Here is a 25,385-nt window from a genome sequence, read left to right as displayed (position 1 = left end):
AAATAATTGCGAAGCTAATATAGTTAATAAATAGCTTGCAATAAACATATTAAAATATAATAATAGCATAAAACATCTTTATATTAATATATGGATGAAACTTAAATACAAAACTTTTTACATTTGACATTGTATATAACATGAATCTATAAGAAATACATTACAAAAAGTGTTAGATTCAAATTAAGTTGAGTTGCTTGATATATTGTTTCTGCAAAAGATAAGTACCTTTTGACGAATGTGTTCAAACTATAATTTTCAAATTTTGCAAATACACAAAACCCCAACATCAAACGAACTATATTTTTGCAAAGACTTAGAGTTTTTTTTTTCTCTTTCCAAAACTCAATTTTACAAAAAAAACTGAAACAAATGTGAAATGTCACCTAATTTTTGTCATTTTTATTTGGGACAAGGAGCAAAAGCCAAACAAATAAACAGGAAAAAGGAAAAATAAAATAAAATAAAAAAAAGCAAAAAGGAGAACCCCACATAGAAATAACAGCTGGTTAGGGCTTGAACTGAAAATGCACACTGCGTGAAAATTCACACACACACCACAAACAGCATATATATAAATAATAGATAGAGAGAGATTCCGGCAAGTTCGGAGGATCGCCGGCAACTTTTCCGATCTTATCATTGGCCCACAGATTCGCGCCAAAAATCCATTCACCATTCACCTCTGCAAAATTCTCGCTTCCTTTTTTTAAAATCAAGAAAATAGGGAATTTATATACATACAGAAAAAAGCCAAAATTATATAGATAAGTACAGTTATGTGGGACACAGAGGTACAGAGCTAAACGGGGTAGGTGGGTGGTTGATTTGAACGTTGGGATCGGAAAGCGGGTTTTAGGAAACTACAGGAGTTTCCACTGAAATTAGTCTTTCTTTGCTCATTTTCTTGATGATGGGGTTTTGGAAAAAAATTTAAGTTTTTTGGTCTTTTAATCAAGAAAATTTCAGGTGGGTTTCATCAATTTTGTGAGAAAATAGTTTTTTTCTTGTGTGAATCTGCATGCAATCAGGGGGTGGAGCTCAGCAAGGTGGTGGTGTCGCCGGACATGGGCGGAACACGGCGGCATCAGCCTCAGCTTCTCCTTCATCATCTTCTTCTGCCTCTCATATGGGGTTGGATCAGCAGCAGCAGCAGCAGCTGCATCAACATCAACAGCAGCAACAACGCCAGGTTAGGGCTAACAACCTTTTTTTCCAAAATTTATTGCATTTTTGTTTTTTTGAAGTGGGATTGATCCTTATTTGTCTATTTGGGACGTATATTCTGGAAATGACCTCAAGTTTGTTTATTGGAACTGGGTTTTGTTGAATTTCAGCACTTGGTTTGAAGTGACATGATTTGCTTGCTATGTGAAAGACATTCTTTTTCTTGTTTCAAGTAGCATTGAGGTGACAGCTACTTAAGCTTTGAAAACTTTGGCATGATGGAGAAAAATCTTTTGTGCTGTAAAATGTAGTAGCACATGTTGATTTTATAGTTATCAACTTCACTTTTTGAGGAATCAACCCTGTATATTTGGTCTGCGCTCAATGGCTAAACTGTTAACCTTGAAATGGCAAGTGGAGGTGTTGAGTTCCAGCGAGTGAATGTTGTTTGCCAGGTCTTTAAGATTTTAACCTTGAACTGTTCAAAAGATTTATTTATTCCAACAGTATTGGAAGTCCATGTGATTCTTACTGCAATGATGTTCTCAACTCCTACCAGATTAACTGTCATTGCTTAGATTATGGAATGTAATCTTCTATTTCGTCCATACATATGATACTTTTTGTCCTCATTTGTTACCTTAATGATAACTCTAAGGAGTAGTAGTTGTCCTCATGTCTAAAGCTTTGTTTGAATTCATTATCCTTAATAGGAAACAAATTTATTACAAAGTGAACTGAAGAAGACGAATTACAGCACAGGACGAAATAAGATGTAGCTTAACCAACCTAGAAGAATTTTGTCCATTATGTGCTTAGGATGCTGCAAATGTCCCTATAAACTCTTTCATGCTTCTGAGTGGCAGGATTGATCAGCTTTGTCAGTTATACCAGTTTTCTCGAATGTCTTGTTTGCTTTCTAGCTAAAATATTTTCCATGTATTTTGGTGCTTTATTTGCTTCCTATTTCTGATATCTGGAGGATTGGTTTTTCCTTCTTTATTTCTGGAATATTTTACTATTGTGTTTTCAAATAAATTGTTAAGACTTGCTTTCTTGAATCATGATAGCTGCTCTTTTCAAGGATAAATTGTTAAGACTTGTTTATCTTATATTGTCAAGGATAAGATCACTAGAATTTAGGTCTTATTTGAATCACTTACCTTATTTTACAAAATAACTTTGGCGTATCATTTTTTGGATATTCATTTTGCAGTCATTGCAACAACAGTTCCTTAGAAGGCCTGAAGGAAATGAAGCTATTCTTGCCTTCCAGACTGGCAATGCCCATGGAATATTAGGTGGGGGTAATTTTGTTGGACCTTCTGGACCCATGCAGCTGCCTCAACAGTCGAGGAGGTATATTGATTTGGGCCAACAACATGGTTCTTCCACCATTCGAGAAGATGGCCAGAACAGGAGCCAGGGCTTTGAGCAACAGATGTTGAATCCTGTCCAACAGGCATACTTGCAGTATGCTTACCAGGCAGCCCAACAAAAGTCAGCTCTTGGGATGCAACATCAGCAGCAAATGAAAATGGGAATGTTTGGCCCTCCTGCAAAGGACCAAGATCCTAGAATTGCTAATATGAAAGAACTTGTTGCCATGCAGGCATCAAACCAGGCCCAGGCATCATCATCAAAGATATCCTCAGAACATTTCTCTCGTGGTGAGAAACAATCTGATCAGGGCCAGCAGTTGATGGCCGATCAGAGAACAGATCCGAAGCTTCCTTCCCAGCCAACATTGCTTGGCCAAGCAGTAGCTACGAAGCCCATGCCGGCTCCACCATCTCAGCAAAGCATGGCGAACATGACAAGTAACTCTCTTGCTATGGCTGCGCAGATGCAAGCAATGCAGGCTCTGGCACTTGAACGCAATGTTGATCTGTCACTACCTGCAAATGCGAATATTATGGCACAGCTAATTCCGCTCATGCAGTCCAGAATGATGATGGCCCAGCAGAAAGTGCCTGATGGCAATGTGCCTGTTCAATCTTCATCAGGTCATACGCCAAAGCAGCAAGTTTCATCACCTCAAATTGCAAACGAAAACTCGCCCCATGCTCATTCTTCAAGTGATGTGTCGGGCTCAAGTTCTGCTAAAACTAGGCAGACTGTTACAACTGGTCCTCTCGGCGCGACACATAACATCGCTTCAATTAATAACTCAAATAATATAGTCCAGCAGCAGTTTTCTGCTCAAGGCAGAGAGAACAATTTGCCTTCTAGACAACCAATTATGGCTAGCAGTGGATTGCCTCCCATGCAATACCCACAGTCATCTATAAACCCGAACCAGGGTGTGGATAACACCTTCCCACCTAAACCTGCCTCAACTGCCCAAGAAACCTTGCAGACGCAGTATGGCAGGCAATTGAGTCGACCTTCACCACATTCTGCAGCTTCTTCTCCAGATGGGAATTTGGGGAATTCCCTTGCATCTCAGGGTGGAAATGTCCGTCAAGTGCAAAAACAACATCTGGGGTTCAGTAAGCAGCAACTGCATGTTCTTAAAGCCCAGATACTTGCATTTAGACGTCTAAAGGTTTGTTCATTAGTGTACTCTGCTCAGTTTTACATACTTTGCTCCCCCTTGCTCAAAATACTCAAATCTGTTATTAAATATATCTTGCTCTGCTTTTTCTTGCTTGTAGAAAGGAGATGGGACATTACCGCGTGAGTTACTCCAAGCTATTATTCCGCCACCTCTGGACGTGCAAACGCAGCAAACGTTTCCTCCTGGTGGTACAGCGAATCAGGAGAAGTCATCGGGAAAAAGCTCAGAAGATAACTCAAGACGCCCGGAACCAAGCGAGAAGGGTCCCCAGCTTGTAGTACCATCGTCTGATGGACTGAATGGTTCAAAGGAGGAGGTCACAGGAGATGAGAGTACAGCTGCCTCAACCATAGTTGTGCCACGTAGCGCAACTGAGACAAAGGAGACTGCATCAGTGGTTCTTCCTGGAAAAGAAGAGCAGCCAATCATGGGACATGCTAGTAAATCTGACCCGGATGCTGAACATATTCAGAATACTCCTAGTAGAGGTGATATTGCACCGGATAGGGGTAAATCTGTTGCGTCACAAGCTACTGGTTCTGATGCAACTCAGGCGAAAAAACCTATGCAGTCTAGTGTCACTCAACAAAAAGATACAGGTCCAGCTCGCAAGTATCATGGACCATTATTCGATTTTCCTGTCTTCACTCGAAAGCATGATGCTTTTGGACCATCCATGATGATGAACAACAATAATAATTTAACATTGGCTTATGAAATCAAGGATCTTCTAGTGGAGGAAGGCTCAGAAATCCTCAAGAGAAAAAGGGAGGAAAGTATAAAGAAGATTGGTGATATCCTAGCTGTTAATTTAGAGAGGAAAAGGATTAGACCAGATCTTGTTCTAAGATTGCAAATAGAAGAAAAGAAACTCCGACTTGCTGATATACAGACACGCTTGAGGGATGAGATTGAGCAACAGCAGCAGGAAATAATGGCAATGCCTGATAGGCCATACCGAAAATTTGTAAGGCTATGCGAACGTCAGCGGCAGGACCTTGCTAGGCAAGTGCAGGCCTCCCAGAGAGCTATCCGAGAAAAACAATTAAAATCTATTTTTCAATGGCGTAAGAAGCTTCTTGAGGCTCATTGGGCAATACGTGATGCTCGAACTGCACGCAATAGGGGAGTGGCTAAGTACCATGAGAGAATGTTGAGGGAGTTCTCAAAGAAAAAGGATGATAATCGGAATGAAAGAATGGAGGCATTGAAGAATAATGATGTTGAGAGATACAGGGAGATGTTGCTAGAGCAGCAGACCAACATTCCCGGTGATGCTTCAGAGAGATATGCTGTTCTCTCATCATTTTTGAGTCAGACAGAAGAGTATCTTCATAAATTGGGAAGTAAAATTACAGCGACAAAAAATCAACAGGAGGTTGAGGAGTCTGCAAATGCTGCTGCAGCTGCTGCACGAGCACAGGTACTTCTCTTGCCCTGCCTTGTGCACACAATATCTTAAGTTGCTATGCATGAGTTACAAATTGCTAAATTTAGGGAAAATGTCGTTGGTGCAATTTTATGGTTAATCATAGGGCAGGGCAGAAGTGACCAGATGCCTTTTCCACTTTTGGTATCTCACATACATATTTATACATATTATGAGCAAAAAAAATCATACCAAAGTGTGTCTTGCAACTATGCCCTCTTAATTGGAACAAATGGACCTCCCATTGTACTGGATTTGTTTGATAAACTTTTTCCGTCCCTAGTTGGTGGTTATATTTTATTTGCGTTCTTTCATTTTTTTCCCGTGATAACAGGGCCTTTCTGAAGAAGAAGTAAGAGCTGCGGCAGCCTGTGCTCGGGAGGAAGTCATGATAAGGAATCGTTTCTCTGAAATGAATGCACCCAGAGATGGTTCATCAGTTAACAAGTAATTCATTTCTTTCCTTATTACACCTTGGCATTTTGGGACATTTCTACACGTGAGAAGTTCTGTTCGGCAGTCAATGATTTCTTGCTGATAAGTTCAGTTTGCTCTTGAATATTAACCAAGCAGTTCTAACTCATGTGGAAGACATTTGGTTACCTGGTCCATCCAGATTGTCATCGACATTGTGGTTGTTTACATCTAGGACAGCTGTCACTTATCTTAACTGACTACACCTGTCTTTAGCATGTTATGCGGTGTCATTGTTTAGCTGCCATTAGGTTATCTCAACTCTGTACTCCTTTTCATGTCTTCAGGTATTACCATCTTGCCCATGCTGTGAATGAAAGGGTTATAAGGCAGCCTTCTATGTTAAGAGCTGGAACTTTACGAGACTATCAGCTGGTACATTGCAAACTTCAATACATGCAGAAATGATTGACTTCATACATTTTCATTTTCTTAATTTCAGTATCTCATTTTGTGCTTTTGCGTGAGATAAATTTTTTGTATTCAAATGTTACAGGTGGGATTGCAGTGGATGCTTTCTTTGTATAATAATAAGCTAAATGGTATTTTGGCTGATGAGATGGGTCTGGGGAAGACTGTGCAGGTGAATGTCTTTACTCTTTCATCCAATTTAGTGTCCTGCTTTACTCTGAATATGTTTTGAGTGGGATCTTTCTTATTATAAGTGGGTCAAAAGTGTGAATAAAAAGATGAATGTTATCAAACAGCGTGCTAAATTTAAAGCAGAGGGAATTCATATGATTTAAACATCTTCAGGGTACTACATTTTTTACCAGATGATCATAACTTGTGCTTTAGTGATATGCTTCTTATTTGTGTTCTCTTTCTGTCTCAACAGGTTATGGCATTAATTGCTTACTTGATGGAATTCAAACAAAACTATGGACCACATCTTATAATTGTGCCAAATGCAGTTCTAGTTAATTGGAAGGTTGATAATCAATTGCTGTTGATAGTGTGAGTGTCTTTCTGGTTTCCCTTTGTACTTACTCATTTTATATTTCCAGAGTGAGTTTCTCAATTGGCTTCCATCTGCGTCCTGCATCTTCTATGTTGGTGGGAAGGATCAAAGATCCAAGTTATTTTCACAGGTATGGTGCATTCATGCTGAAATTTAACTGACTTATGTTGTTGAACTTGGTATTGAAGGTTCTATATGCTTCAACATCTTGTAGGAAGTTTGTGCGATGAAATTTAATGTTCTCGTCACTACGTACGAGTTCATCATGTATGATCGTTCTAAACTTTCAAAAGTCGATTGGAAGTATATAATAATTGATGAAGCACAACGTATGAAGGACAGAGAATCAGTTCTTGCTCGTGATCTTGACAGATATCGATGCCAAAGGCGCTTGCTTCTCACAGGGACACCATTGCAGGTGTGTTGTGTCTATCATTGCTTATGTTCAGATCTACATTACTCTGCTTATGTTTGAATCTGCGTTATTGCGATAAGCTTATTGCGTATGTCCTACCTTTAACTAGGCTTATGCTAGTGTAGGATGCTACAAACAAAACTATTCAAGACTGAGTGCAGTTGCTCAATTGTCTTAAAACTTGCACATATAGAATGATATCTTTTGAATTCAGTTGCATGCTGATCCATTGAAATTTAATTGGTTTTAACAAGGAAAATTGTGGTTCAGCAAGATATTTTTGCTTACAGTCACAATCCATCATTGTGAACTTTGTACAGCTAAAGGGAAAATCCCTGCATGAGGTTTTAAGTGTCTTGTATTAGTAGTGCCTAAGCAGAGTTACATAGACAATTAAAAAAAAGTTACAGACAATAAAAATGAATCTTCGCATTTCTGTCCTTGGCTTGAGTTTTTTTGCCAAATGCTCTTAAGCGTGGCTCACTGGTTGCAACTGGGTGTTTATTTTTCTTTTAACCACATTAACTCTTTCTTACTTATCCATTCTTGTCTGAACTTCCTAAGCGCATGAATTAGCATAAGAGAATTTGTTTAAATGTGTTTGATGCAGAATGATTTGAAGGAACTATGGTCACTTCTAAATCTACTACTTCCAGAAGTATTTGATAATCGCAAAGCATTTCATGATTGGTTCTCCAAGCCCTTTCAAAAAGAAGGTCCGACACACAATGCTGAGGATGACTGGCTTGAGACTGAGAAGAAGGTCATTATTATCCATCGACTTCACCAAATTCTCGAGCCTTTCATGCTCAGGCGTCGTGTTGAAGATGTTGAAGGTTCACTTCCACCCAAGGTATAACTTCGTGGTTGTCCTTGGTTTCAAAACTGTGATGTAGAACCTCTCTAATGATAACTTCAACTGCAGGTCTCAGTTGTCTTAAGATGCAGGATGTCAGCTTTTCAGAGTGCTGTTTACGACTGGATCAAGTCTACTGGTTCACTTAGAGTTGACCCTGAAGATGAGGAGCGAAGGGCTGAAAAAAATCCAAATTACCAGCCTAAAACATATAAAGTTTTAAATAATAGATGTATGGAGCTTCGAAAAGCTTGCAACCATCCTTTGCTTAACTATCCATATCTCAATGTTACAAAGGACTTTCTTGTTAAATCATGTGGGAAATTGTGGATTCTTGATCGGATCTTAATTAAACTTCAAAGAACAGGGCACAGGGTGCTGCTTTTCAGTACCATGACAAAGCTGCTTGATATCGTGGAGGAGTATTTGCAGTGGCGACGACTCGTCTACAGAAGAATTGACGGGACAACGAGCTTAGAGGATCGTGAATCAGCTATTGTGGATTTTAATAGTCCAGATACTGATTGCTTTATCTTCTTGCTAAGCATTCGTGCTGCTGGGCGTGGATTGAATCTTCAGACTGCTGACACTGTTATCATCTATGATCCTGATCCAAACCCCAAAAATGAGGAACAGGCAGTTGCTAGAGCCCATCGTATAGGGCAGAAAAGAGAAGTGAAAGTCATATACATGGAGGCAGTTGTTGACAAAATTGCAAGTCATCAGAAAGAGGATGAATTCCGTGTTGGAGGCGCGGTTGATTCTGATGATGACCTTGCGGGCAAGGACCGGTATATGGGATCTATTGAGAGTCTCATTCGGAATAATATTCAACAGTATAAGATTGACATGGCTGATGAAGTTATAAATGCTGGGCGGTTTGACCAAAGGACTACTCATGAAGAGCGGCGTTTGACTTTAGAAACGCTATTACATGACGAAGAGAGATATCAAGAGACACTTCATGATGTTCCCTCTCTTCAGGAGGTAAATCGCATGATTGCTAGGAGTGAAGAAGAGGTAGAACAATTTGATCAAATGGATGAAGAATTTGATTGGGAAGAGGAGATGACTAGATATGACCAGGTTCCAAAGTGGCTTCGTGCTACCAGTAAGGAAGTTAATGGGGCCATTGCCAATTTAGCAAAAAAGCCCTCAAAGAATGTCTTATTTAGTAGTGGTACTGGCGTGGACTCCAGTGGAGCTCCTGAATCTGAGAAGAAAAGGGGGCGGCCCAAAAGTAAGAAGGTTCCTATTTACACAGAACTGGACGATGACTTCTCTGAAGCAAGCTCTGAGGAGAGGAACGGATATTCAGCCCATGAAGAAGGAGAAATTGGGGAATTCGAAGATGATGAATTTAGTGGTGCTGTTGGTGTTACACCAGTTAACAAAGACCAATCAGAAGAAGATGTTCCAAGTTATGCTGATAGATATGAATACCACCAAGGTCCACAAGGTGCTATAAAGACTCTTGTACCTGATCAAGTGGGTTCATCAGGATCATCTTCAGACAGCCAAAAACCGATACAAATAGTATCCTCGTCTGTGTCATCTCAGCAGAAGTTTGGATCCCTTTCAGCATTAGATGCCAGGCCCGGTTCTCGGGCCAAACGGATGGTGGGGAATTCATCCCCTTTGTTCCTTCTTTAAAGGTGTACCTCCAGTACTGTTAAGATTTAATGACTTCCATATTTCCATTTTTTAAATTTCAGGCAGATGAATTAGAGGAAGGAGAAATTGCAGTATCTGGAGACTCACATGTGGATCTCCAGCAGTCTGGTAGTTGGATCCAAGATCGTGATGAAGGCGAAGAAGAACAGGTGTTACAGCCCAAAATAAAAAGGAAACGCAGTTTGAGGGTTCGACCAAGGCATGCTGCAGAAAGGCCAGAAGAGACGCTCATTGAGAAGCCAGCTGTGCAGCGTGGAGATTCTTCTCAGATGGCACTTCAAGGGGATCGCAGATATGATCTTCAAGTGAGAAATGATCGTGGACACAAAGCGCATGCAGAGCCTAGTGCTTTAAAGCATGGTCAAGGTGATGCATCCTTGAAGAGTAAGCGAAGCATACCCTCGAGGAAATCTTCGAATTCAGTGAAGATTCATGGTTCAGGAAAACCTGGAAAAGTCAGTTGCTTGTCTCCTGATGATTCCTTTGAACCCACAAGAGAAAGTTGGGATAATAAGCCCAGCGGGACTTATAGTGGAGGGACTAAGATGTCTGAGGTCATTCAAAGAAAGGTAAAAACACTTGGAAAGTAGTATTCAACTGTTACTTAAATTGAAACTCCTTTTTATTGCATTAGTTTATTGATACTGCATCTCTACTGGAGTTTGGGAGAAGGAATCGGTTTTGTGTAGCAAATTTTGTTATAGGTTTTTTTTTTTTTTTTTACACCAGTACCTGGACTTAAATTCTCTTGTTCAAATGAGTATCTTGTATTAGAGCGGAACGGATACAGAAGATTCCTATAGCTGACTGCAGTTAGATTGGGATTGAGGCCTAATTGTCTTGTATTGTATGCTTTTCTAGTTTAAAGTTTATACTGTATTTATTATTTTGGTTTCCAGCTTTCATCAGAATGACCTCTCAATCTGTGATCAGTTTTCCTATGTTTTGTCTGAATATCTGCTACAGCTTTGGCTAATCTATGTTGATCAGGCTAGGACTATTTGATTTTAATCAGAAATTATGGTCCGGTGACTGCCTTTAATGTACTTGAACACAATCTGTCCAGCTGGTTCAGAGTAGTGTTACTACATATAGTCAACAACTACGCCTCAACCCCAAGCAAGACGGGTTTCATTTTGTATCTGTTCATAAAGAAGATACAATTACTCAGGGCTCTGTGTGTCAATCTTTCCCTCTCTTGATTGCAGATATTACTCCTGATCTTGTGCATGATTTTTCTTCTATTGCAGTGCAAGACTGTCACTATCAAGCTCCAAAAGAAAATAGAGAAGGGTGGCCATCAAATAATTCCACTACTACATGGTCTGTGGAACAGAATTGAAAGTTCTGGTTGCATAGGTGGGGCTGACGATAGTCCATTTGGTTTACAGACAATTGATATGCGTGTTGATGAGTCTGAGTACAGTGGAGTGCTCGAATTTGTGTCTGATGTGCAGCTGATGTTAAAACGTGCAGTGCAATACTTTGGTTTCTCACATGAGGTATGCTATGATTCTTAAGATCTGAACTGATTCAGCTTATTATACTCCTCAATATTGCCAAGCTTTCATACTGATCTCCAGAAAAGACATAGAACTGCCAGTCCTGTTTTGCTGATATTTATGTAACTCATCGAATAAGAATAATGTATAAATGAACTTGAGTCAACCAGTGAAGAAACCAGTATTGAGTGGTCTATTGGTCATCACGTCATGCTCATACCCAGCTCCCCCCATGTTCTTTTACTTCAATTTCTGAAATTTCGCTACCATTACAGGTGAGATCTGAAGCAAGGAAAGTGCATGATCTTTTCTTTGACATCTTGAAGATAGAATTTCCAGAGACCGACTTTCGAGAAGCAAGGAATTCTATCTCTTTTGCTGGACCTGCAGCTAGTACTACACCCGGCGCATCTTCAAGGCAGATGCCTGTAGGTCAGAACAAGAGACATAAACTGATAAATGAAATGGAACCTGACCCTAGCCCGCTACAGAAACCAAAGACACGTGGAGCACTCCATGCCGGTGAAGATGCCAAGGCTAAGAATCATATGGCTCAAAGAGAAACAAGATTTGGTGGTAGCAGCGGCCGGGAGCTTAGCCAACAGGATGATTCGCGCCCGTTCACTCATCCAGGGGAGCTTGTTATTTGCAAGAAGAAGAGAAAAGATAGAGAGAAGTTGGGTATGAAACCTGGGAGTAGTTCTGCTGGTCCTGTCTCACCACCTAGTGTTCCCCGCAGTATCAGAAGTCCAGGCTCGATCCCAACTGTGAAGGAGGGGGGAAGGTTAAACCAGCAGACACCACCCCAAAATCAGTTGAATGGCAGTGGTAGCAGCAGCTCTGTTGGCTGGGCAAACCCTGTGAAGAGACTGAGATCAGACTCTGCAAGAAGGCGGCAAAGTCATTTATGATTATAGTTGTTAAAGGTGTACAATGTAATGCTAATAGCTGATGATACTCTATTGAGGTGCTGTGAATAACCGGCCCTTCGGATTTTCATACCTCCTGAGCTGTGTACTTCCTCCATTCCATCCCCAGCCTCACTTGTATGATAAATATGCTATTGAAGATAGGCTTCTTACTGTCCGCCATTAGCAACTGCTTGTCTGAGATTTGTCTTTTTCTTCTTGTTCCTCCTCTTATCTTTTTCTATTTTTGTAGAAATGGTTGAGTGCCAGATTATGAAAAGCTGCCAAAGGGTGCTCGCCCTATTTACATGCAACCTCTTCCTTTTTTTTTTCTTTTTCAAAATCAATTCTCAATAAACTAAGCCGTATTCGTCTGCATTTTGTGTTTCTTCGCTAAATACCGTGCTCTCTTTGATATCGCTATGAAACAATCGCCGACAATTGTCCTTTTGCAATTGGCCACTGGCTGTTCTGATCTTCGGAATATTATTTGAATTTAGTAGTAGGCTGTTCTGATCTTCGGAATATTATTTGAATTTAGTTTACTACTATGAGATTGACGAGGATGTCACATACCGTATTGAGGTGGAATGGATGAAATGGAGGTTCACTTCCGGTGTTTTGTGTGATAAAAATGTGCCACCAAAACTTAAAGGTAAGTTCTATAGAGCGGTGGTCAGACCGACTACGCTATATGAGGCGGAGTGTTGGCCGGTCAAGACATCCCATATCCAGAAGATGAAGGTGGCGGAGATGAGGATGTTGAGGTGAATGTGAGGGCATACCAGGTTAGATAAAATAAGAAATGAAGTTATTCGGGACAAGGTGGGTGTGGCCCCTGTAGAGGACAAGATGCGGGATTTAGATGGTTGGGGCATGTGAAGAGGAGAGGCACTGATGCTCCGGTGAGGAAGTGTGAGGGGCTAGCATGGGAGGGCCAATGGAGAGGTAGAGGCGGGCCGAAGAAGTATTGGGGAGAGGTGATTAGGCAAGATATGATGTTGCTCCAGTTCACCGAGGACATGACCATGGATAGGAAGGTGTGGATGGTGAGAATTAAGGTAAAGGGTTAGGTAGTCGAATGTTGTCCTTGTTTGTAGCAGTAGCTTTGATACACCACTTAGTGCCTTCCGTATTTTTTTCGTACCCCTAATCTTCTATTACTACTTGTTGTCTTGTGTTTTGGTTCTCTGAATGCATTACCTTTTGCTAGTTTCGTATTTTTGGTTTAGTTGTTAGTTCGGTTTGCTTGTTATTGCCCTTCCCCTCTCCCCTTCCTGAGCCGAGGATCTCACGGAAACAATCTCTTTGCATTTTAAAGACAAGGGTAAGGTTTGCGTACACTCTATCCTCCCCAGACCCCACTTGTGAAACTACTGGGTATGTTAGTTGTAATTTGCTACTATGAGATTTTCTTTTTTTGGTTTAGAAGTTAGGCAAACAGAAGTTTTATGAATTGGCGAGCACAGTTACAAGGCACTTATCCTAGCAAATGGCAACCAAACACCAGAAAATTAATTATACCATATATATTTGAAAAAGACTAAACTGATATTTTCTCCACAAGAAATGATCAAGTCTGAAATAAAAGGGGACATATAGTTTACTAGAGAAAATGACAAAAATGGTTCCTCATGTTCAAAATGATTGCTTAACTATATACTTTCTGATTAGTTATGGTCCTCTAAGCTTGTCAAAAAATAAGCATGAATCGCGGAATATTGATTTTCGTCAAATATTTAATAAACTATGATTATTATATTTAACAGGAATCGTGATTAGCAAAAACTTTTCTAATAATAAGAAAATACTAGTACTAGAATTAAACAAATAGAGACAAAAATTCAAGCGAATGGGATTCTGTCCGTACGAATAAACGAGGGTCGCATTTCACCGGCATCTGTTTCCCCATCTCTTGTGTTTGTTTATTTACCAATGAAAGAGTTGCCAGCTTCAGTGTTGCTTCTGAGCTTTGTCCCTGTCCAGGTTTTTCTTCTTTACACTGATTTTGTTGACTTGTAATTTGTGATACATAGTTATATGAAAATTTGCTATTGTTGCATTGACATTTCCAGAAGCTTTAGCTGCTTTTTTAAACTCAATAATCTCACGTTTAGTCCTTAGGCTACAATCAGTCACTTCGATGCCTCTGAGTCTGAGGGTCCTCTTACTTTACTCTTGAAATGCTTCTTAAGGTGTCAACTTCATGTTATAACTAAAACTCAATGGTTAAAAAATATTTATCGACTTCAAAAAGTCATGTACTTCGAACAGTGAATGATAAAGCAAGTCAAACGCAATCGCTTCTTTGGATGTGATTTTAGAAGTTGAAATGAAAAATAAAGAGGAGGTAACAGAGATCTATTTTCTGTTAATCCTCGAATTCTTTGTTTAAAAGTTGATTGTTAGGAAAATCAATATATGACATTTCCAACTACTGCCAAATATCAGTACAGTTCCTAAAGAAATTAAATAAGACGCTAATTTTGCATGTTAATTCTTTTGTATGGTTGATTTTTTGAAAATTGAAAATCAATTTCCTTCTGGAAATTTCTGTCCATGGACCTGTAAACAGTACATCTTAATGATATTAATTTGAATTGTTAGGATTACTTTGTCATTGTTGTTTATTTGATATTGAGATAAATGAAGTTAATCGTAATTTTGCTGTTATAAGTACTATCCGATTTGTCCTGTAAATTTTGTGTTTTCTGTAAATTGTGTGGTTTACTTCAAAGAAGTCTGCCCAGGAGGAGTGTTGCCTTTTTATTTTTCGCTTTTTACTTTTAAGAACACTGATTTTAGTTCTCACTTTTTTGTTCTAGATGGTATTGAAATGGATGTTCTTCTAGGTTACCCTATTCATTATAAGGTTATTCTCAAAATATTGCTATCGAGGGAAAAACATATTTTTATGTACAAGATAAGTGTTTTACTTTTTGCATTCATTTGTAGGAGAAATCCCTAGAAGTCGTGCGAGCAAACAATAACAACAATAATAAACCTAGTGAAATCCTACAAGCGTGGAGGGTAGTGTGTACGGAGACCTTACTCCTACCCCGGGAAAGTAGAGAGATTGTTTCTAAAAGACCCTCGGCAAGAAGTCGTGCGAGCAATGGCAAAGAAAATGGCATGTATTGCAGCTCAATTGTTGCTAGAGGGATTACCTGAAGCCATGGTACTTGAGGTTCTGTTATGGCTGCCATTGAAGCCTCTATACCAATGCAAGTGCGTCTCCAAGGCCTGGTGCTCGACCATCTCTGACCCCGAATTCATGAAACTGCATCACGTTCGCAACTTGGGCATTGTCATCTCCACTGTGTCTTTGGGATCTTTGTGGTCGCGCTTGTTACAAGCAAGGCTCTGTCTTGAGGAGAAGTCCATTGGATGGGAAGGTGAATCTCCTTTTATCGAGCGGATTGATTATGAATGTGGAGAAGATAAACCAATTAAATTCACACAAGTCATTAATGGCCTGTTATGTTTCTGTACCCCATCTCTTGGCCTTTCTATCTGCAACTTGTACACTGGTGAAACAATTGAGCTCCCACTCCCTCAGTTTTACTGCAATAATGGATCAACTCGTTTCCATTTTGGCTTTGATCCCATCAGTGGCTCGTACAAGCTGCTCAGCCTTAGTTACTGCAATAACAGGTTACCTCTTGTTATAGCAGAGATTCTTACCATAGGAGCGGACATGACAAATAGCTCGTGGAATCGGGTGAGGAGTATTCAAGTAAATCTAGAGTTATTGCCCCCGCAAAGTGTTTGTATTGATGGAATTCTGTGTTGGTATGTGTATACACGCTTCCTAGGGAAAGAAATGGAAGTTTCTATATCTGCATTCTACCTGAATGAGATTAAGTTTGGTAACATCTTCCTTCCAGCAGATTTTGCAGCTACTCGCTTAATAACTGTTGAACCAGTCAGATTGATGCAATTCAACGGATGTTTGGCTGTGGGATGTCTGGATTCGGCCACTACCAAACCATGGAAACTGAGGGAGTTGAAACTATGGGAACTTAAAGATGTACAATGCAGTAGGTGGATCAACCATTCCATGACCTTACCTGAAGAACTGGTAAGATGTAATAGGGAAAGCTGGTGTAGTTTTGGTAACCTTCCAACAGGTGAGATACTGCTGGCTAATCCTAAAGCTAATAATTCTTATATCCCTATTTATTCTTATGATCAATCTGTTGGAAAGTTTCAGAGATTTGTTATTGGCAAGTCTCCTGGTATGGTTTCTCCTGAATGTTTTCAAATATCTTGTCTTGAAGTATACAACAATGACTCTCTTGAAGCTTTACTATGCAAACCTCCAACTGATGTTATACATCGTTTCAAACGCCGCCTGTTAACCCATGTTATTGTTATGGACTCAAGTATGGACCCTGCTATGAGCTCTGATGACTAAACAGGATGTCAATGCAATTGAGCCTGGGGTGGTTGTGCTTAGAAGAAGCCGAAGACCAAAACAGCCCAATAAGAGGTTGTCAGATTTTGTGTGGTAACATGGCTATGGTAGGGCACATAACTGAAGGGGGTAATGGAACAAAGGAGTATCAGTTTGTTATCTGAGTTTGAGTTTCCTTTCTATGGTTGTAAATGGTTATTCCTTGTTGATATTGTAGCAGTTCATACTTGATACTAGTTACTTATATAGGATGAAAGGTACACTCTTGAAGACTGTACCAGAGACACCTATTCATTTAACTTTGTGGAAATATTTTTAGTGCACCTCTTGTACAGGCAAAATTTGTTTCTGAGAAAGATCCTCTAAGAATGGTCATAAATCAGCTTCCAGGAGAAAACCAAAAATAGAAAAGTTATATTAGATCCTATTTTACTATTTTCCACAGAAATTAAATACAAAAACTAAACTATAAGTTGAGTTATGCAGGAGTTATAAGGCTTTATTTTTAATTGAAGTAAATTGCTTATAGTCTTTCCTATAGCTTTCTGGTCCACCGTGTATTTACAAGAAAGGCTTTTCCTTTCCGTTCATTTCCAAATTATTCTCCCCCCCCCCCCCGGAAGACCCAAAAAAGGGAAAAGAAGAACACAAATAACAGCAATATCAAGAACAAAGAAATTAAAAGGTGAAGTTATTTACATTGAAGCTAAAAACTAATAAACAAGGGGAACTTTGTTTTGCATCTTTCCCCAATGAATAGTCTTGAACTTTGTAGGTCAACTTGATTTTAAACAGAACTAAGAACATCATTTACAGATACAGAAAGTGAATGAAAATCAGCAGAGAGGCTCATGGATCAACAGGGCCAGCAACTGCATCGTCAGCTGAATCATATTCCGCTTCACTTAACTCCTCATCACTTGACTTCTCCTCAGGGGCAGCTCCTACATCTTCAGGCTTTGCATATTTCTGACAATATTCTGGATGCAAGCACGTTAACGCCATATTAATACTACATCTTGAACTCTTCGGAAAATGCAAAATACTTACCAATTTAATGTAAAGGTTCAACCTCCTAACATATTAATCACCACTTTTACCTGTGGGACATGAGTATGAATGTAGAAAAGTTTCATCCATCATTAGAGAATATAGAAAATTTTCGTGCATCATTAGAGAACGCAACGCCTAGTTAGATATAACTTTCACGAAGATGCCAAATTTCTATTCAGCTAATCCACTTATCAAAGAATATCTATTCATGCTAATCCTCTTAAGGGAGAATGACTTGTGATAATAACAGCATCAACTTCCATTTTTATGGGTAAAAGGTTCTTTTTCCTTCCTCCCGTTCTTTAGAGAACGGCTACAAGAAAATCAGGAGCGAGTGATGCTATCTGTTTAACAATTTTAAAAAAAGGTGAGATTGCTTCGATAATGCCCAAGGAGTATCTCATTTTCATCCCCTTCACCTTTTTTTTTGAAAAAAAGAAAGAAATAATCTCATGTCCTTCACTTTTGAAAGGAAAATTAAGTAGAAACTGTGGCATTAATTAGGACTTAGGGGTCATAACTTGCATCTTTTATATCAGAAAGCAGGGAATACTGCATTATGAAGTAATCACATATAAGGAGAAGGCAAAAGCAGATGTTTATGGGTAAGCTGGAGACATTCACCAGTAAACAAGCACGTCAAATTTTAGCATTATGGCATGTCACACGCCTATACCATAAACATTACTTAAATGCTAAAAATAATAAGCTTTCTCCACTCAAGGCATTATTAAAACAGCAAAATACATTAACCTTGCAACTTACGAGAATCTCTTCATGTTTCATAAATAGCCATGACAACACATACGAGATACGCCAAGATGCATCCAGTCGCCCCATAAATTCTTACCAGTCAGAGGTGAGAGAAAGGGTGGAAACTAATAAGCAAATAAAAATCCGTATAAAACAAGCACATCAATTTTAGGAAGTTGCACTTCCATATTCCACTGTTTTCTCCACTTTCAAACGCAGGATAGTAAAGAAGAAGGGCATTTAGCCACTTGATCAAAAGAGAATATGCTCAACAAATAATGTCCAATTGGAATTGGAATAGCCTCTGTTTTTACACACCGAGATGGTTTTTCCTCACTAAAGAAAGTGAAGGCAGCTCTTAAGCCAATAGTTGGTGCATTCAACAACAACAACGACGACCCAATAAAATTCCACTAGTGGGTCTGGGGAGGGTAGTGTGTACGCAGACCTTACCCCTACCCCGAGGAGTAGAGAGGCTGTCTCCGAAAGACCCTCGGCCCAAGAGGACGAAAAGAGACAATATCAGTACCACCAACATATACCATTAGAAAAAATAATATCATCATGAAAACTAGAAAATAGATGCAAAGCAAAAGTTGGTGCATTTCGAGATGTCATTTGAGATGCTTCCATCATTAGACACCACAGACAATAGATTTGAATGAGATTGTGCCTAAACAGCACACAGAATGGATGAATTTGTTTGCTTCTCCTAAACAGCACACAGAGTAAATCCTATTGTGAGAAGGTAGGAGATCTAACCAGGTTGAACATTATTCCTAGATTGAATGGAATATTGAATCAGAGTAAGAACGGACAAGGTTCCTAATACTATGTGCCCTGACTACAAGGCTAGCCTTTCTTTAAGCAGTTCGTGGGGACAAAATTGATTCATGGGCCATTAACTTCCATCTGCTTGTAGTTCTCTGGCAATTGGCTCCTATATCCTTCCAGTGTAAACTACTATCATTAACTAGTTTCAAGGCAACAACAACTAACCTAAATTTCAATTCGAATATCAAATAGCTTCTACAGCTTAAATAAGCGGAGTTCCTAATATTTGACGCGTGTCGATTGAGACACCTCATCAGAACTTGCACTAAACATGAAAATGTGACAGACGTTACTTATAGAATACACTGTCTATAACAGAATGCTAGTGGTAAATTATAGAGCAAATAGATACTGAGGAAATTACTCAAATTTCCAGAAAATTGACCAAACCATTAAGATTGTGATTTTAAGCCTAATCTACTCCACCCCAAATACGTGACCATGCGTACACCTACAGACCGCCAAGAAATCTAATCCTCCCTTGGCCTTGCAATTGATTGAAGTAATATGAAAGCATTAGGAGTCAATACCTTTAACTCTTAGTTCATATGCAGCCCGGTCTCGCATCATTAGGGAAGCAGCCTCTCCATTCAATGGGTCTGATGGGTTTGGATACAAGAGAAGTTGGGGTAGAAACACCTCAAACACATTTACCAGATCTGCCAAGTTGTTTAATACCAGATAAGTTTCTCATAGTGATAATACTAGAAAAGCTAATAAGAATTATCAAGTAAGTAGTATCCAATTATGCTTGTAAGTGTTGTAATTTCAGATTACCAAACATGGGACTCCAAGTCTGATTGATAACATCTAAGCAAACTGAGCCAGACCTGAAAAAAGATAATTCATGAAATTTTAGACTTTCATTAAAGAAATGAGAACGATGAAATCTCCTATAATTATGGCAATGAAGCGCATTAGCACTGACATCTCATCAACATTTGGGTGGTAGATTTTGTTAATAAAACCAATGGATGGAGATTTATACGGGTAAGCATCAGGAAGTTCCACCCTTATTTTCCACACACCGCCATGATACGGACCTACAAAAATCACCTCAAGTATGAGCAAAAACTGAAGAAAACGCCACATCCAAAACAACTTTTGCAAAAAAGAAAATCAAATTGAATTCTACTAAATGCAAAGATGTAACTTGAAGACTCATTGGTGAAGAGCCAGTCAGCTGATATATGCAAAAATAGTAACTAGAGCTCCAAAAGATCACTCCTTTATATCTTTTCTAATTTAGGATCCAAAAAGCACAACTATTAACTAATTACAACAGCAAAATCCTAATTCACTTTCACAAATAGAGGGCAAACAGAATCAAAAGATCAAACATCTGTGTGTACATTAATTACCCAAGTTAATGTCCACTTTTCCCCCCATACTTCTTAAATAATTTTGATCAAGAATCATAACCCCCACCAAAAGAAAACACCATCAGAAGAAAAGAACAGCAACCATAAATTTCAATCACTAATTAGAAACGACAAAGACCCTCCTAAGGAAAATGGCTTAAAAAGCTAAAAACTTTAATAAATAGGCAAAAAAGAAAGAAGATTGAGAAAAGGGTAGAGCAGAATTTACTTTCAGTAGGTCCAAGGAAATGCACATAAAACTCTTGCATGCCATCATTAATCATCTCTACTTTGTAATCGCTCATCATCCTAATTCAGACAAGTAAAATAAACAGAAAATTAAAAAAGAATCAAACAAATAGAAACTCCAATTTTAACAACAACAAAAAAAGATTAGTTTTTTAATAAGAACTGATTAGAGATTCACAATTTCATTAAGTCCATCTCACGGCGTTTGCTTGGAGAAGACATGGTTGCTTTTTTTTCTCTTAGGATGATTCTAGAGAGAGAGAGAGAGAGAGGGAGAGAGAGGAAAAAAGAGTTGTTTGGACAAGTAGTAGTAAAAAGGTTCAGACAAGAGAGAGGGGAAGAAGGAAGTAGAGATAATAATGATACTGTGATTTGTCCTATAAAAAATTGTACAAGTATTAAATTTGGACATTTTAAATCACAATTAAGATTTCTGCAACTTTCAAGATTCTTCATCTGTCTGCTTTTGTCACCTACCATCTCCAATCCTATCCACATTTCCCCGTATTATTCAAGCTTGGAAAATTACGAGTTGTCACCCGACCTATGGCCCAAATTCTGTTTATATATTTTTTTGTGGACCATAATAATCTTATATACGTAACTTTTCTAAAGTAGGCCTAGTATATAATTTTTTTGACCAAATTTAAACGTGTGTAATACAAATTGGACCAAACGTGTGGACAGTATTTCAAGATAATTTTTGTCTTTAATAAATGATCAAAAACACATTCCAACGACCCTTTTTAAAAGATTAAAAGGACCTTAACCCATTTCTATCTATACTAGGACCCGATTTTCATCTTCTTCTTCCTCCTTGAAAGCTCTAAATTGAAGAAAATTTTATCTTCTTGAATCCAAAATTTATTCCTCTTCTTGAAGCTCGAAGACAATATTACAATCTTCTTCTATTTCTTCCTTCTCTTTTTTGACAAAGGGTTAAATTTCTAGGGCTCAATTTTAAGGTTTGGGAAAATGCATAATCTGAGAAAATTTTGCTATTGTGGTGAAGAAGATGTGGTGATACAGTCATGAAATGTTGATAATCCGGGTCATCGATTTTACGGATGTCCATTTTATGAGGTAAATATGAATTGTACTTTTCTTATCGATTTTATATTCAGTAATAATTTTTTCTCTTCAATTTTTCAGAGGGACAATCGATCGGCATATAATTTCTTTATGTGGTTTGACCCCCCAACTCCAGAGCACTTGAAAATGGTGATTTTGGGGCTGCTGAAGAAAAAGAGGGCATTTGATGCATTGTTGAAGGAAAATAGAAACCAAAGAAATTGGAGGAAATTGTGTGCTGATTTTAATTGCAATTGTGTTGAAGTTGATTGTGTTAGGTAGTTCTAAAGATTGTTATATAATGCAAGAAAATGAATGAAGTTTTTTGGTAGATTTTGTATCCCTTTTGTTAGAAATGAATGAAATCTTTTGGCAATTGTTAATGTTGTTTTGTTTGAGTTTGTTGTTGTGTGAGTTGAATGATTTTTTTTGGAAAGTGTTAATGTTGTTTCGTTTGACTTTGTTGCTGTGTGAGTTGATAGTGCAGTTAAAACACACCTCAAATTGTGACTGATAAAACACTAAAACACAGTCAAATAGTGACTGATATACAACTCAAATGCTGAAATTTTCCAGAAATAACAGCATACAAAAATGACAGCACAAATGCTTAACAACATACCAAAATAACAGCATTCATACATCACTAAAGACACATAGAAATTATCAAACAACACTAAAAATATATTTCATCATAGAGTAAAGGTGTTCATTACAGTTACCTAATAACAGCAGTCTGCCTTAAGAAAAATATACGCTGCCCAGTTTTACAGCATACCAAAATAACAGCAGGCTGCCTTAACAAAATAACAACACTAACAGCAAACCTAAATAGCAATTCCAAATTAACCTAACAACAGTTCCAAAATAAATTACAGTTCTAAAGGGAAATTACAGCAGTTTCAAAATAAATTAACAGTGACAATAACAAAATTCAGTGGTTGTTCTTGGATGGCTGGGATGATGAACTTGCTTGACTTAAATTGGATTGAGATGCGGCAGTTCTGGAACGAGTTGCAGCAGTACTTTCAAGTTGTCTTCTAGTAATGGCTGGTCTACCATTCTATTTTACACCACTTCTTGGCTTGTATGCACATTCCAGAATATCTGTCAAGAACCTCTTTTCACCACCATGAGAGACCACTCTTGGCTTACCTCCACCAGACTGCCAAAAACAGAAAATATGCAGTAAAGTTATTAAAGCAAACAAGATATAAAATTAACTTTGAACAACTAACAGAAAAAATTGCGAACCCACTGCTTGATTGAAATAGTCCTAACCCAGAACTTCCCCTACCACTATCAGTTCCTCTTCCTCTACTAGCAGCAGTTCCTCTTCCTCTACCAGCAGCAGCAGGGGCAAAAGTAGTTGGAGTTGAAGCTCTGGCAACGGTTCCTGTTCCTCTTGCTCTGCCTCTTCCTCTTCCTTTTTCTCCACATTTTTGTATATATGAAGCATTTGTTGGAGTAGAATCTGTAGGCCTTGCTTTCTTAGGGCATCTCCTCTTGTTGTGTCCATATCTACCACAGTTTGAACATGTTATCTCCATACCCATTCTTGAAACCTTTCCAGAAGTAGGATGTTCAGTTTATTCTCTTCTTCTCTTCTTCTTTGGTCTGCCAGGCATCTTTTTAATTGGTGAGGGTTCAATTGGTGGATTGGTAGATGTTGACCACATCTGCATGTTTGGCACAGGTTGGATGAATATTGAATATGCCTTCAGATAGGTGGATTTGTGGTACCAGTGAGATATGTAGTTAATTGGGTCAAGGTTCTTGAAATGCATAGCAACAATGGCATGAGCACGAGGGATACCCTTCAGCATCCATGACCTGCATGTACAAGTTTGAGCTTGCATATTCACACAATGCTTCAGCACCACTCTTAATGAGGTATCCTCAACCTCATAGCCATATTCACCATTCCACTTGATTGTACACCTCATAGATTGGGCAATATTATCCTGATACACCTTCATAGCAATTGGGGATATATCACATATCCATGTATCTGCAAACTCCCTCAACTTTCCTATTCTCTCCATCATCTTCACTCAAATTTCCTCCAACATTGTGATAATTGTCTTGTGCCGAGCAGCAAGTATCCAAGCATTAAATGTCTCGCACATATTGTTGTCAATTATATCATATTTCCTATCACAGTTGAAGTATGCTCTGCACCAGGTTTCCTTGTTATACCTCAAGAGGCTCTCACATATCCCATTCCCAAGCATATTCAAACTGTCCAGGTGAAAATTCAGTTCTGCCACACATGATGCTCTAGCAAACCTCCAGAAGTTGTTTCTCCTCTCTAATCCTATCCAATCTTTGGACCAATTTGCTAATATATGTCTGGCACACCACCTATATTCACTTTCAGGCAACACTTCTGATACAGCTTTAAGCAATCCCTTAAACATAAAAAGAATTGAATTAGTTGCCAACAGAAACAAAAATTAGAAAAAATAAATATTGACAGAAAACAGAAACAGAAGAATATATTCACCCTTTGCATATCAGACATGATAGTAAGATCCCTTCCATCTTGAAGCTCTAAGTCATGAGTCAAACACTTCAGAAACCATGTCCAAGTGAAACTGTTCTCAACCTCTACAATGGCCCAAGCTATAGGAAACATCTGATTATTTCCATCCTTTGATACTGCTAAAAGAAGTTGACCCTTACAAATGCCTTTCAGAAAACAACCATTAAGGCCAATTATCCTTTTGCAACCTTCAGACCATCCTTTTTTCATAGCATAGAAGCAAACATAAAATGAATTGAAGACAAGCTTGCCTTCACCTTGATCTTCTACCTTCACAACAGAAGTTGTACCTGGATTTGTCTGTAACAGAATATCTCTATAATCATAAAGTCTTTTGAACTCAGCACGCACATCACCTATTATCTCCTTCAGAATTTTTGCTCTAGCTTTATGTACAGTAGACCTACCAACAGTGGCGGACCCAGGATTTTTATCAAGCGGATTCAAAAAAAAAATTAGAGGCCATATGTGATTAGCTGGTTTCGAACTCAGGACCATGTGGAAAATTTGAACCCTCTTTACCAACAGGCTAGGCATTTTACTTGTTTCAAGTGAGTTCAAAATTATATTTATACCTTTACTTGTCTGAAAACAGCAAAAATATACCTATATATACCGTGTTATTTTTCGATGAAGCGGGTTTATATGAACTCACTTGACTCCACGTGGGTCCGCCCCTGCCTACCAACATACATGTCCAGTTCATCCTTAATGAGTTTCTTTAGCTCCCAAACTTTCATATTTGGTTGACACACAATCTTATCCCTGTAATGCTTTGCTAGGTGTCAGGAGTTGCAAAGCTTGTTTTTATTTGTTTTGTACACTTGTGGACAGGACAATACCTTTTTACCTTAAAATTGTTGGATTTGTCATCTTTGCTTGCAGCCAAGATCCATGAACATTTTGGATTCATGCATCTTACCCTCACCCTACCAGGTTCATTAATATACTTTTTAATTTGAACTCCTTTCTGAATTGCATGCTTACTAACAACAAACCTAAATTGTTCAACACTCTAAAAAATCAGCCCCAACTCCTAGGTTATTTTCTTGACAGTTGGACCAAATATCAGAGCTTTCTTCCTTCTCTTGGCAGCTATTTTCTCCTTATGTTCTTCATCAAATTCATCTTCAGCATCTGAAGGAAAACTTTCAGC

General features: G+C 38.6%; 4 protein-coding genes and 1 long non-coding RNA gene across 5 annotated transcripts; 3 read left to right on the top strand and 2 right to left on the bottom strand.

Annotated features, from left to right (window-relative positions):
* Positions 1–441: 441 nt before the first annotated feature.
* On the top strand, positions 442–12,132 carry LOC107762744 (ATP-dependent helicase BRM-like). The gene is made up of 14 exons (XM_075217862.1): positions 442–1,192; positions 2,384–3,715; positions 3,825–5,150; positions 5,491–5,603; positions 5,918–6,005; positions 6,127–6,213; positions 6,469–6,561; positions 6,638–6,721; positions 6,806–7,009; positions 7,617–7,859; positions 7,932–9,482; positions 9,578–10,105; positions 10,787–11,038; positions 11,314–12,132. Exons 1-14 carry the CDS (start codon positions 1,022–1,024, stop codon positions 11,947–11,949), a joined length of 6,708 nt encoding a protein of 2,235 aa, XP_075073963.1. The 5' UTR covers positions 442–1,021; the 3' UTR covers positions 11,950–12,132.
* A 2,929-nt stretch (positions 12,133–15,061) lies between these two features.
* Positions 15,062–16,363, top strand: LOC107794746 (putative F-box protein At4g38870). Its single transcript, XM_016617271.1, has one exon. The coding sequence runs from the start codon at positions 15,062–15,064 to the stop codon at positions 16,361–16,363; it is 1,302 nt and encodes a 433-aa protein (XP_016472757.1).
* A 663-nt stretch (positions 16,364–17,026) lies between these two features.
* Positions 17,027–21,051, bottom strand: LOC107794743 (ubiquitin-conjugating enzyme E2-23 kDa-like). The gene is made up of 6 exons (XM_016617266.2): positions 20,792–21,051; positions 20,594–20,673; positions 19,932–20,046; positions 19,781–19,833; positions 19,534–19,662; positions 17,027–17,343 (listed from the first exon to the last, which is right to left on the bottom strand). Exons 1-6 carry the CDS (start codon positions 20,833–20,835, stop codon positions 17,213–17,215), a joined length of 552 nt encoding a protein of 183 aa, XP_016472752.1. The 5' UTR covers positions 20,836–21,051; the 3' UTR covers positions 17,027–17,212.
* Positions 21,052–21,555: 504 nt separating this feature from the next.
* LOC107794749 (uncharacterized) lies at positions 21,556–22,067 on the top strand. Its single transcript, XR_001649983.2, has 2 exons — positions 21,556–21,696; positions 21,766–22,067. It is a non-coding gene; the product is annotated as an uncharacterized LOC107794749 (long non-coding RNA).
* Positions 22,068–23,738: 1,671 nt separating this feature from the next.
* Positions 23,739–24,766, bottom strand: LOC142162355 (uncharacterized). The gene is made up of 2 exons (XM_075218700.1): positions 24,191–24,766; positions 23,739–24,095 (listed from the first exon to the last, which is right to left on the bottom strand). The coding sequence occupies exons 1-2, from the start codon at positions 24,764–24,766 to the stop codon at positions 23,739–23,741; spliced, it is 933 nt and encodes a 310-aa protein (XP_075074801.1).
* Between the last annotated feature and the right edge of the window lie 619 nt (positions 24,767–25,385).

Source organism: Nicotiana tabacum, chromosome 7 (genome assembly GCF_000715075.1).
Source record: "Nicotiana tabacum cultivar K326 chromosome 7, ASM71507v2, whole genome shotgun sequence".
NCBI classification, from domain to species: domain Eukaryota; kingdom Viridiplantae; phylum Streptophyta; class Magnoliopsida; order Solanales; family Solanaceae; genus Nicotiana; species Nicotiana tabacum.
Note: the sequence above shows the minus strand (reverse complement) of the source record. Positions and strands in the feature narration are given on the sequence as shown.

Bases quoted from the DNA above. Each gene is read 5' to 3' on its own strand.
- LOC107794743 (XM_016617266.2), bottom strand. From the start codon at position 20,835: ATGTCTTCTCCAAGCAAACGCCGTGAGATGGACTTAATGAAATT. The intron at 20,674-20,791 runs GTGAATCTCTAA...TGTCTGAATTAG, and splicing joins GAGATGGACTTAATGAAATT to GATGATGAGCGATTACAAAG. The intron at 19,663-19,780 runs GTAATCTGAAAT...ACAACTTGGCAG, and splicing joins GACTTGGAGTCCCATGTTTG to ATCTGGTAAATGTGTTTGAG.
- LOC107794746 (XM_016617271.1), top strand. From the start codon at position 15,062: ATGGCAAAGAAAATGGCATGTATTGCAGCTCAATTGTTGCTAGAGGGA.
- LOC142162355 (XM_075218700.1), bottom strand. From the start codon at position 24,766: ATGCCTAGCCTGTTGGTAAAGAGGGTTCAAATTTTCCACATGGTCCTG. The intron at 24,096-24,190 runs GTGAATATATTC...TTTATGTTTAAG, and splicing joins TCATGTCTGATATGCAAAGG to GGATTGCTTAAAGCTGTATC.
- LOC107762744 (XM_075217862.1), top strand. From the start codon at position 1,022: ATGCAATCAGGGGGTGGAGCTCAGCAAGGTGGTGGTGTCGCCGGACAT. The intron at 6,214-6,468 runs GTGAATGTCTTT...CTGTCTCAACAG, and splicing joins GTCTGGGGAAGACTGTGCAG to GTTATGGCATTAATTGCTTA. The intron at 7,010-7,616 runs GTGTGTTGTGTC...TGTTTGATGCAG, and splicing joins TCACAGGGACACCATTGCAG to AATGATTTGAAGGAACTATG.